This window comes from Heterocephalus glaber, unplaced genomic scaffold (assembly GCF_053883595.1).
Source record: "Heterocephalus glaber isolate CG9 unplaced genomic scaffold, H.glaber_assembly_v1.0 deba00001572, whole genome shotgun sequence".
NCBI classification, from domain to species: domain Eukaryota; kingdom Metazoa; phylum Chordata; class Mammalia; order Rodentia; family Bathyergidae; genus Heterocephalus; species Heterocephalus glaber.
Genome location: NW_028258357.1, coordinates 20,575,150 through 20,587,833, shown reverse-complemented (window position 1 = coordinate 20,587,833; position 12,684 = coordinate 20,575,150). Strand labels below are relative to the sequence as shown.

At 53.2% G+C, this 12,684-nt stretch overlaps 1 protein-coding gene across 8 annotated transcripts in view; it reads right to left on the bottom strand.

Annotated features, from left to right (window-relative positions):
• Positions 1-12,684, bottom strand: part of Stab2 (stabilin 2) — a 152,451-nt gene that overhangs the window by 18,712 nt on the left and 121,055 nt on the right. For all 8 annotated transcript variants that reach the window (XR_015443579.1, XR_002394978.2, XR_002394977.2 and 5 more), the window contains exons 52-59: positions 10,112-10,201; positions 9,676-9,822; positions 8,484-8,540; positions 7,137-7,266; positions 5,946-6,095; positions 3,055-3,159; positions 2,166-2,273; positions 399-592 (exon numbers count right to left, since the gene is read on the bottom strand). Coding sequence is in view for 5 of the 8 variants with exons in the window: in XM_021258401.2 (XP_021114060.2) it covers positions 399-592; positions 2,166-2,273; positions 3,055-3,159; positions 5,946-6,095; positions 7,137-7,266; positions 8,484-8,540; positions 9,676-9,822; positions 10,112-10,201 (981 nt within the window). In the remaining 3 variants the exon portion in view is untranslated. The remainder of the gene's footprint in view (positions 1-398; positions 593-2,165; positions 2,274-3,054; positions 3,160-5,945; positions 6,096-7,136; positions 7,267-8,483; positions 8,541-9,675; positions 9,823-10,111; positions 10,202-12,684) is intronic.

The following is a 12,684-nucleotide window of genomic DNA, read 5'->3' as shown; positions in this document are numbered from 1 at the left end:
GAGTGAAAGACGTGGGTCATGGGGCCATGACCTAGGAGGGTGCATCTGCCTACCCTGCTCCTCCCTTGTCTCAGCTTCCTGGCTGCCATGAGGTGAGGAGCTTTCTTCCACCCACACCCTTCTGCTATGATGTTTCTGCTTTGGGGCCAGCCAACCATGGAATGAACCCCCTGAACCATGAGCCAAATTAAACCTCTCTTCTAAGTTGTGGATGTTGGATGTTGTGTTCCAGCAATGAGAAAGTGATAAAAACAGATACCATTTTGCATTTAACAAGAAACAGACAGAGGAGGAGAAGAAAGCACAGAAGCCAAAGAGGAAGCAGAGACCACGCAGGTGGAGTAAGAAGCTGAGCTCAGCACAAGGGCTGCTCGATCCTATTTTCATGGGGAACTCACCGGACCAGTCATCTTGCAGGTGGCATGCTCGTGACACCCCCCGTTGAGGCCATCCGTGCAAGGGTCTATCTCCGTGCAGCTGTGGCCATCCCCCTGGTAGCCCTTTGGGCAGTTGCAAGAGACCTTGGTGCCCTTCTGGGAGCACTGGGCGACCTTTGCACAGCCCCCATTGTTCTGTTTGCAAAAATTCACAACTGCAAAAAGGAAGAAGGGGCTCCATGTACCATCATCTGCGTTCCCAGAGCTTTGGACTGAGGGGTCGGCCAACCCTGCCCCAGTGCTCTGGGGAGTAAACAGACTTCTTCTGTATGGCTGTGCCTTTGCTCCCACACGCTGTGGCCTCTGTGCAAGGCTCTGTAACACTAGTGTCCTTTGATACCCTCACAGATCAGGCCTGTTGGCCTCTGTCCACCTCTGCCCACCCTGTCACCTACTTCTAGGCTCACCTGGGTAGTGGTGTTCAGATTGAGCTTGGGTTTTTAATGTTTGCACATGTGCAGAGTTAGTGCAATATGGGACACCTTGTGAGACAGACACTGTCAACCCTGTTCCACAGATGAACAAATGGAGGCTCAGAGAGCTTCACAGACCTGACAATGGCTAGAGCATGGCAGGGCTGGGATGCTACATCAGGCTAATTTGACCTCGCTGCATTGGGTTGGCTCTTGGGAACTCGGTCTTCACAATATCCCAAATTTCAGCCCCTAATTACACTAGCTCTGGCCTCAGCAGCAGTCAGAAAGTGTAAGAGTTCTTCTGCCTGAACTTCTGCAGAGTCGTGGTAGCCACTTGAGACTCAGAGGATAAACATGAGGGCCACTAGGGCTGGGTGGGAAGAGAGAGTGAGCCTGGTCTTTGCTGCCATTGTCAAGTTCTGATCCCTTCTGTGGAGGGTGCAAATGGCAGGGATGGCAAAAATCTAGGTTTTATAAAGAAAGTTTGTACCCCAGGTGAGTGCTTCATGGAAAAACCTCAGGAAGTATGCCTGGCTGAGGTGGCTAACTTTTTCTTCCTTTTCTATAATAAATGGATTTTTCAGTGGGCCTCTCTTGTGGGTTACCCAACAAATCAACCCTTTTCCGGTTCCCTTGCAGCTAGATGTGGTGGCTGATTTGGTGCCAGCCAGTGGAATAGAGACCTGATTTTAGCAACCGATAGGTTATGCGCCAAAAGAGAAGGAGATTCTCTTTCCTCTCTCCCTCCTCCATCCTGTTGCCTGGGTTGCATTCATGGTGGTGGCCATCTCAAGCCATTCAAATGACAATGGCAGAGCAAAGAGAGAGAAGGGATGTGGAACCTAAATGCTTCTCAAGGTAAAACTCCGTTCTAGCCCTGAAGGCCCTCACTCAAGCAGAAATAAACTTGTTTATGCACTGTTCACTTAGGACTTTTATGGCCAAGCCTACATCCTAAGTACAAGCGATGGATATTGCTATGTTCACAGTGGTTCTCACTGTGGGTGGGTCAGAGTATGTGTAGGCTTCACTTTTTAAAAATGCAGTGCATTTTCTAAAGACTATATTACTTACAGAGTTAGAAAAATACTTTAAATCCTGCCTTGCAAAGCAATTGTAAGGCCATGCTGGGTGAGGTGGCCTGGCCAGCGGTGAGCACACCCACTAAGGAAACTGAGTCACAGAGAGAGTGAGCATTGTTCAAGAGGTCCAGGCAGGAAGGTGAAGAGCCAGGAGGGAGCCCAGTCGCTGTGACCCATCCTGGACCTTCCTAACCATGCTGCTGTTTCACAGGTGTGCAAAGGGAACTCACCTGTGCACGTTATTCCATCCCCTTCGTAATTCAGGTTACACTCACACGTGTTGTTCTCCATACAGGTGGCATGAGCAGAACAGGGTGGCGTGCACACTGGGGACACAGCTGCGAAGAAAGAGGTCACCATTCGTCCTGCACCAGGCGAGGAGGCTGGGGTTCACCCCGGAGCTTTCCCAGACTCTCCTGCCCTGGCTGCAAAAACACCATGAGCGGAAGGAGCACGAATGTCTCACCTTTGGGGCAACCAGGAAAACTTTCCAACTGAATCTAACAGGGTTGAACTTGGGGGGGTGAACTGTCCGGCCCCCTGCCCCTGCCCTCCCACCCTGGTGTAATGGTGATGGGAAAGGGTGGACGGGGAGGGCAGAGCTGGGGTGTTGGGGAGGAGGCAGGGGGAGCTGAAGTCAACCATGCTGCTGGGATCCCCAGAACTGCAGGCTGCCAGACTCCCTAGGAAGAGATCAGGATGCCCTCTCCTCTCCTGCACAGTACTGGGGACTGAACCCAGGGCCTTTGCATTCAGCTACATTCCCAGCCTTTTTTCTTTTTTGAAAATCTTTTTAAAATTTTGAGACATTGTCTTGCTACGTCACTAAGTTGTCCAGGCTGGGCTTGAACTTGCGACCCTCCTGCCTCGGCCTCCCAGAGGCTGAGCACCAGGATGACAGGTGTGTGCCACCGCACCTGACTTGTAGAGATGCCTCTGGCTGGAGGGGAGCTGAACCATCATGGAGGCCCGGCAGGCCACTCACCAGCTCAGGCCTCCCGAGTGCTGGGTAAGAATCAAGATTGGGACGGTGACAGTGAAGACTCTGTGGCCCTTGGGCCAGCACCCAAACACGCTTCCGTTTCTGGGTGTCACTCAACCCCAGCTCCCCACACAGACCTGTGCGTGTGTCGCAGAGGTGGCCTGTCCATCCACTCTCGCAGAGGCAGAGACCGGAGCCCGAGATGCCGTCATCGCACTGGCCGTGGTCGGAGCAGCCGCAGGCTGGAGGGGGGGAGCAGATCCAGGCTCAGTGAGCACCATGGGGTGCCTGGCTCTGAGCCACTCATTATGTCATCAAACATCCCAACCAGAACTCACACTACCAGGCCACGGGGTGAGGGGACAACGGGCCACAGGAGGGGCCCGAGGGCCTGGGGCTCAGCCAGCGGTGGACAGAGGTCAGAGAGGTGTAGGGACAGGGGTGCTAGGCAGGAAAAGGACAGGATGAAGGCCTTGTCAAGGTCAGTAAGAATTAGTAAGGCAGATCTGAGCTGCAGCCAGACTGCAGCAACCAGAGGGCAAAGGCAGCGACTCAGGAACTGGAAAAGCAAAGGCAGCAAAACTCAAGCGACTGGGAAAACACAGGCAAAGAACTCAAAATTCCCAGGTAGCTCGATTAACATAAGAATTGCAAACTTTCTCCTTAAGCCTAAACTCCCCGTCCCGTCCCTAAGGACAGGGAAAGGTCACATGGGCATAAGAAACCCAAGGCCAGGATGACATAAGCCAGGGCAGCGATCAGATTCCAGGTGCCTAAGCGGGACCAGGATCTCAATAAAATCTCTGCAGCTCCCTCTTGATTCTCATTGCTGTCCCCAGTAGTGGTCTGCATCTCTCTCCTCCTCCCTCCCCATCTCCAAATCAGCTGTCTTCTTTTATTTTAACTCCACACTTCTTTAGTTCTGTACCCATGCTGGTTTTAGGATCGCCAGGAGCTGCATGTTCCTGCAGCCTGTGTACCTACAACACCCCAGAAGTCACAACGGTGGCCTTGTCATCATCATGGAAGTGCACTGTGTCACGGCGCATGGGACAGGATGTGGACCTTCCTGATGCAGAAGTCTCTTTAAAAATCTGGCAAACACAGGTAATGATTCTGGTGCTTCTCACCGCCTCTGTGGTGGCCAAGCCAGCCCAAGACACCATCCTGCCTCGCTTGCTGCTCCAGCCTCCCTGGGGTGGCCGGTCTAGTGCGGGTGTCCTCCATGGGGCACAGCGGGTGTGATCGGCTCATCTGTCCAGGACACTTCTCTGAGTGCAGTCTTCCGTCACTGCCCTCAGACTTGATGCTGTTGCCTTTCTCGGCCCCTGGTGACCTTCAGAGTTTATTTCCCTCTTCTCTTCCTCTTCTTTACCTGCCCTGCTCAGCCTCCCTGGCCTCCTGCCTGTCAAACCTGCTTCTGTGCCAGGGCCTTTGCACATGACCCCTCTCCTCCAGCAAAGGCAGCCCTCTGGTTTGCATGGTCCAGTACACTGGACACCAGCTACACATGGTTATTTAAACTTCACTTAAAAATTCGGTCCTTTGGTCATGCATTTTGGGTGCTCAGTGGTCACATGTGGTTAGTGGCTGCCACATTGACCAGTCAAATCACACAGCGTGTGTAGGGCTGTTGCCAGGCTGACCCACGACCTCCATCAGGTCTGTACTCAAGGCGCCCTTGGAGATGGCTCTCAAGACACAGCCTCCTTGTATTCTTCATCCAATTACTTGCTCCTTTTTGTTTTTAGAGACAGGGTCTTGCTACGTAGCCCAGGCTGGCCTTGACCTCACGTTGATCCTCCTGCCTCAGCCTCCTGAGTGCTAGGAGTACAGGTGTGTGCCCTCACATCTGGCTCTACCTGCCTCTTTATAATGACCTTTGTTTTCTGCTCCCTGAGAGCTGGCATTCTGTTCCTAGACCTTAAACAACTCCTGCATGCTGAGCAATCAGATCCCTTAGTCTCTGTGCCCTGGGGCCATTGTCTGCTAAGGGGAGGGTGGAGAATGGTCACCCAAAGAGTTGTCACGGGGACAGAGACACATGTGGGAAACAGAGGCCAGGCGCACTTCGGCGCTGGATGAGGGTCAACTGTCAGTACTGGTAAAGACTCAGCAAGCATACAGGCAGTGATCAAAAAATACGTTAAATGTTTACATTGAAAATAAACTTACAGGGCCAGGGATTTAGCTCAGTGGTTCCAGCGCCTGCCTCGCAGCGCAAGGACCTGAGTTCGATCCCCGGTACCAAGAAAAAAAAAAGAAAATAAACTTCTTACAGTAAAAGACACACTGTCAAGAACCATGGGATTCGTGTGTTCGAAGCAAGTCAGAGTACCTGAGTACTTCCAGAGGGATCCGTGGGAACCTGCCATTTACTGCTGTAACAAATCTTTCTTTTCCTTTTTTTTTTGGTACCGGGGCTCAAACTCTGGAGTTTGTGCTAGAGAGGCAGGGGGCAGAACCCCTGAGCTAAATCCCTGGCCCCAGTAATAAACCTTTCATTTACACATTCCCAGTGATTCCTGATCACCCGCGTCGACCAAGCGTTTACAGCAATTTCTGTCAAACAGAAACGGGGTGCTGTGTCCTCGCCCAGTTTTCACCCAGTCTGGCTCTGTGCAGCTTCTGCCTCTTCCCCAAAGCCAAAAAGACCAGGAAAGGGCGTCATTTCGGGGGGTATTCAGGCCAGAGAGGTGGCCGCACAGCGCAACTGACCCTCGGGGAGCAGACGCCAGGGCTGCAGTGGTGAGGAAGGCGGAGGAGCGCGTTCCAAGCCCGGGGGAGGACTGCGAGGGGTGTCAAAGGCGAGGTGTCTTTTACTGTCATAAATTTCTAGAACAAGTTTTAAAAAATTCACATATTTTCTGATCACGCCATGAGCGTGGGTTGCAGGGGTGAGGGACTGGTCAGCCGAGTTTCAGTCCCGGATGGAGAGCAGGGAGGCGGGGAAGGAGGACACTCTGGGGCCAGGAGGACGGGGCGGGGGATGGGGAGTGACAGCGCGCGCACAGGCGTGGCTACGTACGCTGACAGTCCGGCCCGAAGCGCCCCGGCCAGCACAGCTCGCACGCTGTCCCGTTGAAGCCGTTGTCACAGCGGCACTGTCCCTCGGCTGAGTACACCTTTTGGCAGATGCCTCGGTTGCTGCACGGGGTGTCGGGTCCTCCGGGGCAGGCTGCGAGGAGGAGGAGGAGGTGAGGTGAGGCCAGCGGACCCAGAGTGGCCTTCGGAACCGTGCTGTGGGCTCTGGCACCCTCGGGGGGGCGCTCAGGACCATGGTGCCCGGGGGCGTGGCCCGGTGCCCTGTGTGACTCAGCCTGACAGGGCCAGAGGCCAACTGTGCTGGGTGCGGTGGCCAGTGCCTCGCTCTGTGCTTTGGCTCTCTCAGCTCTCAGAGGTGGCGATGCTAATGACACAGTGCCTGCCGACCTGTCGCATGGTGTCACTGTGCTCTGTCATTGAGAGCACGCTGAAAACCAAGTGGCATTTAAGGAAGGACACTGAGTTGTGTTTATTTGGGTCGTGGAGGTGGGTGGCCGCGCGGACTCAGCCCTGCATGGTCCCACCTGGATTACGACCGGTGGAGGAGACAGAGGAACAATCACAGCTTCCGGGGTGGGGGACTTGGGGTCACTGTCACCCGCGCTGTCCCTTTATTTTGTCTGTGAAGTGGGGTCAACAACGGAGCCTGCTCCTGTCACCAGGGGGAAAGGTAGTGACATTTATGGGAAATGGCATCAACACTGCGCCTGCTGGCTGATGAGCACCTGGCGGACGGAGGTTAGCACGGGCCTCGCTGTGCTGCTGCTGAGGACGCGTCATTCGCTCGTAGTTGTTGGACAAGAAGCCAGGAGGGGCGCAATGCTGTGACAATGCCCATACGTGTCGTGGCACCACGCCAGCTCCTTCCCAGGGCAGGATCGTGCCACATGCACTCAAGCACACATGCTCGTCCACGTAACGGATGCTGTGTGGCTTCGAAAATGAAATGCCCGGGGCTTCGAGCACCAGCGGAAATGTCTGCCTGTGACCTGACTGGAGAACAGCCGGAGCCCAGGCACCGTGGAGCCTCAACTCTGTGCAGTACAAGTGTGCAGCAGGGGTGCAGCAGGAGACAGAGGCTGTCTCTTCCAAGAGGGAGCCCCAGGACCCCGTGTCCCACCTCCTTAGCACCTGGGTGCTGTCCCAGCAGCGCGAGGCAGAGGGGAGCCCTCACCCTGGCAGTCGGGCAGGAAGTAGCCCTTGCAGCACCTGGGCAGCTGGATCACCAGGGTGCACTCATTCCGGCAGCCTTCCAGGACGCTCCTGAAGGGCATCATCCTGTAGGAGCACTTCTGCTTCACCCCCTGCAGGGAGAGCGGGGACCAGGAGGTTGCCTTTCCTCCCAGCCTGGCGCCCTGGGGGTCTAGCTTGCCCCTCGTGGTGGACCTTGGTACTGCCCAGTTGAAAATGAAAACGCAATAGGGCAGGGCCTGGGGTGGGAGGGCAAAGCTGGAGCGCAGGCGGGGACTTCTGGGCCCCAAGAGGAAGGACTTTGGGACCCTGGGACCTGTGTGTGAACGGCATGGTTGCCATTCCTACCACGGGAGAGTGCGGTAATGCCCCAAATCCTCAGCAAGGAGGGTGGGAGCCACATGTTGTTTTGTAGTGGTGTTTTTGTTAGAGGTTTTACTAGGAGGGCAAAAAGAACCTGACTTTAGAATAAGTAATAAAGTACATTTAATGAACACATGCTGTGTGGCAGGGACTTAAGTACACTTCCATGTTGAATCAATTTTGTCTTTTTTTTTTTCTGGTTTTTTGAGATAGGTCTCATTACATAGTTCAGGCTGGCCTTGAACTCACTATGTAGCCCAGGCTGGCCTCCAACTCTCAGCAATCCTCCTGCCTCAGCCTCCTGAGTGCTGGGACTACAGGTGTGTGCCACCACACTCAGCTTTAAAATTCATTTTTTTCCTGATAAACACATAGGGTTATTAGCTTGATTTTTAAGGAAGCAAAAATGACACATTATGTAACTTGCTGAAGATGGCTGGAATGTGACCTCGTAACCATGGACTCCAGAATGTACTGACTTTACTGTTAATTTACACGGCTTTCTGGGTTTTAATCCTAGTCTGGCTCCTGACAAGCTGTGTGGCCGGGCGCTGACTGCTTGCTCTCTCTGGGACACATGTTCTCATGAGTAAAGCGGAGATGAAAAGAGCCTCCTCCAGGTGTTAATAAGGGACAAGGGTAATCGAGGGCCAGGACAGAGCCTAGGACACAGACAGCAGCCAACACAATGTGGTCATTATTTTTACAGTGATGCTCATCTCTGAGGTCTCTTTTAGGTCTACATTTCCATGACTCTTCTAGAGAGTTCCTGGAAGCCGGGCAGTGGGTTGGCACGGTTACCTGAGCTAAGAATGCGGGTCTCTCACCCCATGGACTTGGTTGTGGAGTTACAGAAACCACATTTGTGCAACACCCACAGACCCCTCCACACGCACCCGCCCCAGAATGAGGGTGCCGAGGCAGTGCCTGGCAGCTCTCCAAACGTCACCGCTGCCTTCACAATTACCTTCGGTTTGGTCCACCTTGGGCACCTGGGGGTATTGAGGCAGCTTCCGCAATCCCCCTAGTGCACAAAGAAAGAGGCTTTAAGACCAAGAATATAGGGAAACACGAGGAAACGCCCCGTGTTAGTGCTTGGATGGGTTGGCTGGGAATTTAATTAATCTCGATTAAGATTCTGATTAAGATTAAGAATCACGCTGCAACCTTGCCATGGGGACACCTGAACGCTGTCTTGGACTTGAGCTTTCTGGCTTGGTGGCCTAAGGGGAAAAGCTCCTGTTCTACAGTGCCAGGTCGGGCAGCGGCACAGACACACGCTAGCAACCATGGGAAGCGCACTTCTGTTTCAACTTGGCCCAGATACTTTAGGCCACGTTTTACCACGGATACAGTAGGGATAATAAGTCTTGCTGCTATTTGATCTTTAGGGCCTGGGGAGGGAAAACAATCAGCTGAAAAAATATATGTGAATGTACTCTGGAAATGAAGACAGCCCTGAACCCTGCAGCACGAAGCCCAACTGCTTCCCTCTCCTATTCTGGCTGCCTGGAATCCTCAAGATTTGAGATGTTTATTGAAGGCCTACGAGATGCCAAGTGCTGGGAGCAACCGGACCAATTCTGTCATGGCAAGTCTTCTTAAAGACTCAATTTCCAAACGAACACAGTGGCAGCTGCTCCCATGACCTGATTCCCGGGGCTTAGATGGGTACAGGGCAAAATGGCGGCTCCAGGATGGGTCTCCACAGGCAACGGGGGGCGAACCAGTGTGAATGTGTTTAGTACAGCGGGGGCCTCGATGGGTTCTACCAATGCTGTTAAATTACTGGCGAATGGATGGATGTGGATTAGATTGAAGCCCCAGAAACTGCCATTTTATAGGCCCTAAACCGTCAAATATGGCAACTTTACAGGATAGGATCTGGCAGAAGCTCAAAAGCTGAATGAGGAGTGGGCGGATGGGTTTGACAGTGAATGGCTGGAAGAGCTGGTGCAACCCGGGTCTTCCTGAGCTGTTTCCTTAACACTGAGGGAGTGAAGGGGCAGTGGGCGGGCGGGCAGACAAGGACACTCAGGCCTGGAGGGCTGGGAAGATGCTGGTTGATTCTGAATTGGAAGGACTTTGGCCTCAGCGGGACACCAGGGCTGCTCTTGGGTCCAGGGCTCTCTTACTGCAGTGGTGACTTCAGGACTGACCGGGACATTGAAAGTACTGAAGCTGTCACAGCGCCCTCCCAGGCTGGGATCCGTCAGCAGACAGTCGATGCCGTAGGCTACGCCCAGGTCGAAGAAGAGTTCTCGCTGCACGATTCTGCACATCTGGCCATTTAGGAAGAGCTCACCCTGAGAGAGAGGGGGGAGGGAGGGAGAGCCCTCTCACAGTTCTATTCTTTTTAGCCCATAGGGCATGTCCAACACCTCCAAGACTCAGAAAGAACTGGGAAAAAGCTCCCAGAACCCGCTTTCCACCACGAAGGGCTTGGGCTGGCCAGGTTCTGTGGTCTCCGGCCCAAAAGCATTGAGAGAAAACATCTTCCTGCCCAGGGAAGGGAGAGCCGCACACTTCTTCCGGGCAGTGGGTCAGGGTGGCTGCTGTCCCTGTATTTCTACTGCTTCCTGGGACAACACTTACAATGTCACTGCCAGCTCCGCACTTCACACTTAGCTCTGAGCCTTGCAAGGTCTTCCAGGAAGCAGATCTGGGGAGATCCACAGCTAACACCTGGAGGAGAGATGGCGCTGTGGGAAGGCCCCTCACTTAGGCCAATGGGGGCACAAGCCAGATTCAGAGGAAAGTTCCCCATGGGTTGTAATTGGTCCAGCTTTAAAATGACAGCAGTGTGTTAGAGAGAGAGAGAGAGAGAGAGGGAGAGAGAGAGGAGAGAGAGGGAGAGGGAGGGAGAGAGAAGAGAGGGAGGGAGAGAAGAGAGAACAGAGAGGGAGGGAGAGAGAGAGGGAGAGGAGAGAGAGGGAGAGAGAGAAGAGAGAGAGAGAGACAGAGACAGAGAGAAAGACAGAGGGAAAGAGAGAGAGAGAGGGAGAGAGAGGAGAGAGGTAAAAAGAGAGAAAGAGAGAGAGGGAGAGAGAGAGAAGAGAGAGAGGGAGAGAGAGGAAGAGAGAGAGGGAGAGAGAGGGACAGAAAGACAGAGGGAAAGAGAGAGAGAGGGAGAGAGAGAGGGAGAGAGAGGAGAGAGGTAAAAAGAGAGAAAGAGAGAGAGGGAGAGAGAGAGACAGAGAGGGAAAGAGGGAGAGGGAGAGAGGGAGAGAGGGAGAGAGGGAGAGAGAGAGAGAGAGAGAGAGAGAGAGAGAGAGAGAGAGAGAGAGAGAATACTGGCGGGCTTTCTAGGAGGTCAGAAATTGCTCTTGGAGGGAAAGCCTCAGCCAGCTGGGCTGGTTTTTGTTTTTTTTTTACTAATGACACAAGAACTTTATTGAAACTTTTGGCAGAATGAGCTTAATTGAGATGGTTCTTGAGGATACAAAAAAGTAACTTTAAAAAAGAATTCAAGCCCCCAGATGCCTGATGAGAAACAAGCGCTGGTGTGGAAATGCCAGAGAAGGCACAGAAACAAATGTAGGCAATTTGGGATAATGCTCATCTCCACCCAGGTTTCTAATTTCTAATCAGAGAGTGGATGGAAGCATAAAATCTGTGGCCAAAGGAAGGCTGGGAGATGCGGCAGACTAAATTCAGCCGGGCTGGTTTTGATCAGCCTTCCAACCCGCTCTGGGTGTCGGGGTCCGTGAAGATTCTGTCTCGGTGCAGGAAGCCAGGGAAGGGTTCAGCGGGGTAGGCTGGGGAATGGCCTAGGGCACTGTTAGGGGCTGAACCGTGCCCCTCAGAATGTTTGTGCATGTACTGACCCCCACAAACTAAGAATGTGACCTTATCCGAAAGCAAGCTTGCTGCAAATATAATTATGTAAAATGAGGCAATCCTGGAGTAGGAGCTCTTAATCCAATATAAATGGGTTCTCAGAAGAAGAGGAAAGAGGAAGACTCCCACAGGAAGACCCAGAGACTGAGGGGAGAAGACAGTGTGAGGTTGAAGGTAGAGACCGAGAGGTGCAGCTACAAGCTGAGAAACACCAAGCGCTGCCAGAAGCCCTGGAAGCTAGGAGAGAACTTGGAGGAGACTCTTCTGTAGAGCCCTCAGGGGAACAACCCTGCAGGCGCCGAAGTTTCAGACTTTTAGCCTCAGAAATGGAGGACCTACATTTTTCCTGTTTCAAAGCACCCAGGTGGTGGCACGGGAGCCCTAGGAAAGTAACCCAGGCATCATGAATGAATGGAGTTAGGGGCTTTGGGTTCTTGGAGGGGGTGGACTCAGCCCTGGAGAGCACACCAAGCCCTGGCTGAGGTCTCAGAGCAGCTTCACTGTGTCAACTTGATTGTTCTGAGAGCCACCCATGGGACTGGTGGGACCCACATCAGAGTGTGCCTGAGGGGAGCAGGGAGGTGTGACCCTGTACTATATCTGGTCCTTGCTCGTCCTCTCTGGGGCCGTCCCCTGCTTTGCTTCCTGGCTGCCATGAACTAAGCAGTTTTGCTGTACTATGCCCTTCCACCATGATGTTTCTGTCCTGGAGTCAGCTTCCCATGGACTGAATCCCCTGAAACCATGAGCCAAATTAAAATTCTCTGCCATCATGTTGTGGGTTTTGGGTATTATGTCTCAGTGATAGGACACATGACTAAAACATGCCATGTTCCTAGATGATCGGTTTAGGGGGTCAACGATTGACTGCATCAAGATTAGCCAGTTGCTTGCCAGAAATTTTGGAATCAGGAGAGAAAGAGCCCATCTGGAGAAATGAGGGGCCTGTGGTCAGCAGCCATTCTGCCGTGTCAACAGGAAACCAGAGAGACTTCGCTGCAGCCCAAGAGAGGAAAGGTAGTCTTGGATATTGGGTACAATTTAAAAAACCTTAAAAGCAAAGACAACCAAGTAAATACAGTAATGGCAGGTCCAAGAAACAGAGCCCAGGCATGGTGTGATGCTGGGTGTGACTGTCCACGGCCAGCCAGAGCAGGATGCAGTGAGGCAGGGGCCGGGACATGGGCTCACCCACAGTGTCTGGAGCACAATGCTTGGGTGCAGGGCTCCGTCATCCCTGGGACAGACTTGCGCTCACTTCTGCATTGAAACAAAATGCAGCCACCCCCTAATCTGTGGGAATGTGTTTCAGGACTCCCAGTGGACTC